Consider the following 4,130-nt stretch of genomic DNA (forward strand, 5'->3'; position numbering starts at 1 on the left):
TGAAATTATATTTTAAAAGATGTTTTATAAAAAAAAATTATATGATTTTTAATTATTTTAATGTGTTAATATTAAAAATATTTTTAAAATAAAAAAAATTATCTTAATATATTTTCAAGTAAAACACATTTTAAAAAAATTAAACACTAACTACTTACTATAATTTCAAACACTCCAAAATCCTCTATTACAAGTTTTTTTTTCCTCCTGGCACAAGGAATTAAAACGAATCAAAAGGATACATGTCTATCGAAAGTTTTCAGTAGCCCAGTATTTACCTTTTATTCTGATAAAAATTTCTGAGAAATGACTTGCGTATTTAGCTATACAATACGAGTGTTTTTGCAAAAAAAAGTGCTTCGATTAAAAAATCATTAAATCATTTTTTAATGTTTTTGGTAACAACATATTAAAATTATTAAATTTAAATATATTTTAAAAACACTTTCAAACACAAATACATCATAAATATAATATAAACACTTTCCAACAGGTCCTTTTTATGGGTGAATCATCAATTAATTAGATTGTACGAGAGCGCTCAATCACGTTCGAATATTCAAACAACTTGTGCTAAAAATTCGTCTGGATCAAGGTGACTAGCTAGGCAACGAAAAACTATATATATTTAAGCTTGATTAATTGGAACATGGCGATGAAGGAATGAAATGATACTTTCAACTCATTTTGGGTTGTAATATATATATATAATTAGTTCATACATTGAAATGGTTCCCCAATCGTGACCAAGTTTTTGAGAAAGGGATTTTGATTGGTTACCTAGAAGTGCAAGTCGCCATCAGTCTCGATGGCATCATGAAGCAAGAGATCGGGGTCCAATCCCCAGCTAGTATCATATATGTTTTAAATGCAAGGTCATCATCTTGATTCTTGTGGGAATGGGTTTGATTTTCTTCAACTCCTCCTCTCCCTTTCCACTAGGAGAGGAGTTGTTCTTTTTGGAAATTTATTCATATATCCAAAGGGTCCAAAGAAGAAACTTTCTCTTAGGGCACAAGTTTTCAAATGCAATTACGTTTGCTTGCTTTACCTTTTCAATATCAAACCCCAAAACATAATCATTTCAAGCAACCAAATTCAATCTAATCCTTGGAATATTCTTGTCCAATGCACTTACCTCCTAAATCCTGCCTGGCTATCAGGATTTTTGCGCGGACATAATGGGTACTTCGTTTTTTCTGGTGACAAAGTTTTAATTATTGGCCAAAGTTAGCCAAGCTAGCTGTGGTCGCTCACAGGCATGCATGCACTAAAGGACCGGCCTTGTAATTATGTTCATACTTTGAAGTTCTATATTTATCACTTTTGCACCGAAATTAAAGATTGGCGTCTGCATGACCTTTAGTGACCGTTTATACGTCAAATTATATATATATGGTGGAAAGTACTACCCTAGCTAGAATATTTATGTGTTAGGTGCGTCACTTGCATTATCATGTCTCAGTGGTTCCACGCAAGCTTTGTTTTACTCACAAGCTTCAAATTGGAGTTGATAATGTAATTAAGGGGCCATGTTTCTGATTAAAAGAAAAGGTGATAAACAATATCTTAAGGCAATAATTAGAAACTAATATTGTTGGCAGATGGCACCTAGCTAGCTAGGAGTACTATTATTTTCTTATACTATAATTTTTTTCTTGGCGAGAGGTTCAGATTTCACCACACTCCAAATCAAATATTAATTTGACTACAATCAGTGTGGGAAATTTTGGTCTTGCGAATGTGATTCGGTCCCGCATTGCATCACTCAAAATTCAAGAAGCAGAAGGCACTGACTAGAGGGAGGCACTTAATCAAACGATTTGTTAGTTTTCTGGAGACTGGAGCTCGTGCAATAATGTATTTTCTTTCATTCTTTCTGCTAGGAAATGATAGTTTTTCCTTCTCTCTTTCCCGTGATGTGTCTCTATGGGGCATTTATTGTCCTTCTATTCTAGTGGTCACTCTAGATTTCTTATTTGCTCATCGTGCATCAATGGGGGATAGTGGTGCAGTCGACCCCAGTTAATGCTAAAATGGATATACTTAATTTATTAATCAATAATGAAGCTGAGCTTAATTTGTCAAACTACAATATCTCATAATTAATTAAGCTTTAATTTATATTATTTCCTGTACTGGAGAATTCTTCTTTTTACCCCCGCATATACGCACTGACAATTAATTCTGCAAAGCTTACATATAATGTAAGAATATTGAAAAGGGAAATATGGAAGGGCTCGATGGGATGAATGCACGGGCGTTCAATCGTCCTGCGGTCAGATGCTATGATGAATTTGTACACAATAAAATTAGAAAAATAAAATTGAAAAGAAAAGTAAACAAAACCCTAATATACGCTAAGTAATGACAATCAGAACAGCTAGGATCCCTGGTCTCACAAGTCACAGCTAGACGCCAGTGTAATGTGACCTCGAGGCTTCAAGGAAATTTCTTAGACGTGTCCACAGAAAAAATCAACCATGTGGTGTATGCACAATTAACAAGCTTGTTAGGAGCAAACAAATATTTTGCTAAAGGTAGCGAGTCAGTTATAAAATTAAACTAGTTAGCAAAGCAAAATGGAGACGAAGAAGCAATTCCTGATCTAATGAAATAAATCATCGCAAAAATAAATAAATAAAATTTGAAAATGTACAAATATCCGACTTGGAAAATAATATTCCAGGTCACTCCTAAAAAATCATGGCCCAGCTGGAGCAAGACTAAGATGCAAGTCCAAGCCCAGTTTTTCATCAAAGCTAGGCCCATCGTCACCTTCGGAGAACCTACTCAATGATGTAGGCCCATTATGATCATCAACTACACTGCTAAAATGGGCCCTACTTTGCAGTTGTTGGTGTGGCCCACTAGCACTAGTAGATAATCCAAAATCTCCTACACTGTCACCATATGGTAAGCCCCCTCCACCCCTCCCACTCACCCCACTAGGGAACACACACCCATGTGAAACGTGAAACGGTGTTGCAGCACGTGGCAAGTAAACCCACGACGGAGAAGCCGCCGGGACCATAACCTGGCCTGCTGCTTGGGCCAGGAGATGCGGAGGAGGAGCAAAGGCAGAGATCATAGGGTTTCTACCAAAAGAAACGGCAGCCGCAGCTGCGTTTCTTGTGGCTTGCATTTGAGCTCGTTTGAGTTGCTGTCTTTCTTTTTTGTGTGCGTTTTGATGGCCACCAAGCGCTTGTGAGTTTGCGAATTCCCTGCAGCAGTACTGACACTCGTATTTTCTGCTGTCTCCTGAAGCCGTAGCTGGGACTGTCGTTGTAGCTGTAGCAAAAGAGGAGTCGTCAGGAGAATTACAAGAAGATGACTTGAGAGAGTCTGTTGTGGTTATTTGTTCTTCATCTTCTGAGACGTTGAAGCCGAATAGTTTTAAGCGTGTAGAGGTTGAGTTGTGTTTTGTTTCGTAGTCTAGCTCTGCCATGTTTAGATAGGCAAGCAAGGTGAGAGAGACTTGTTTAGAGAAACAAAGAGAGAAACTGGGGCGTGGGAGCTGAGGGTGTGAAGTACAAGGCGAGATGTTGCATGGGTGGGGTATATATACAGGATTAAAAAAAAAGTAAATGAGAAAAATAAAATAAAAAAGAGTAGTGTGATATGTCATAGAGAGAGAGAGAGAGAGAGAGAGAGATGGTTGCGGACATCCCAAGGAGGAGAAAGTGTGTGATGGTCTTTGGGAACACGAACCAAGAGCACTGGACCCAAAAGGATTGCACTTGTCTCGGGCAAATTTCTATCTCTCTCTCTCTATTGCGTGACACCACTGTACCTTCTTAGCTTTGATGGTGTATATGGGGGTAAATTGCAAGAATGCCCTTTGTTAGACAATGGGATTCAATTCAATAATAGTCCCATTAGTTCTTAATTAATTAAACATAGTAATAGTAATGGTAATTAATAATAATTATAATTATAATTCTTTATTATATTTTTAGCCAAAACAATTCTTTAATTAAGCTACCAGTTAAAATCTTTTTGATTTTCCAATTCATTGCTATTTCATAACTTCTCATCAAGAAAACCCTACTGTATCGTCTTCAAATAATACCACCACAGGAATGGCTAACATCCCCCAACAAGCCAAGATATATTATTACGCACAAAGA

General features: G+C 36.8%; 1 protein-coding gene across 1 annotated transcript; it reads right to left on the minus strand.

The window, feature by feature from the left end:
- Positions 1-2,624: 2,624 nt before the first annotated feature.
- LOC133696933 (zinc finger protein GIS3-like) lies at positions 2,625-3,548 on the minus strand. Its single transcript, XM_062119231.1, has one exon. It carries the CDS (start codon positions 3,446-3,448, stop codon positions 2,705-2,707), a length of 744 nt encoding a protein of 247 aa, XP_061975215.1. The 5' UTR covers positions 3,449-3,548; the 3' UTR covers positions 2,625-2,704.
- Between the last annotated feature and the right edge of the window lie 582 nt (positions 3,549-4,130).

This window comes from Populus nigra, chromosome 6 (assembly GCF_951802175.1).
Source record: "Populus nigra chromosome 6, ddPopNigr1.1, whole genome shotgun sequence".
In the NCBI taxonomy this organism is placed as follows: Eukaryota; Viridiplantae; Streptophyta; class Magnoliopsida; order Malpighiales; family Salicaceae; genus Populus; species Populus nigra.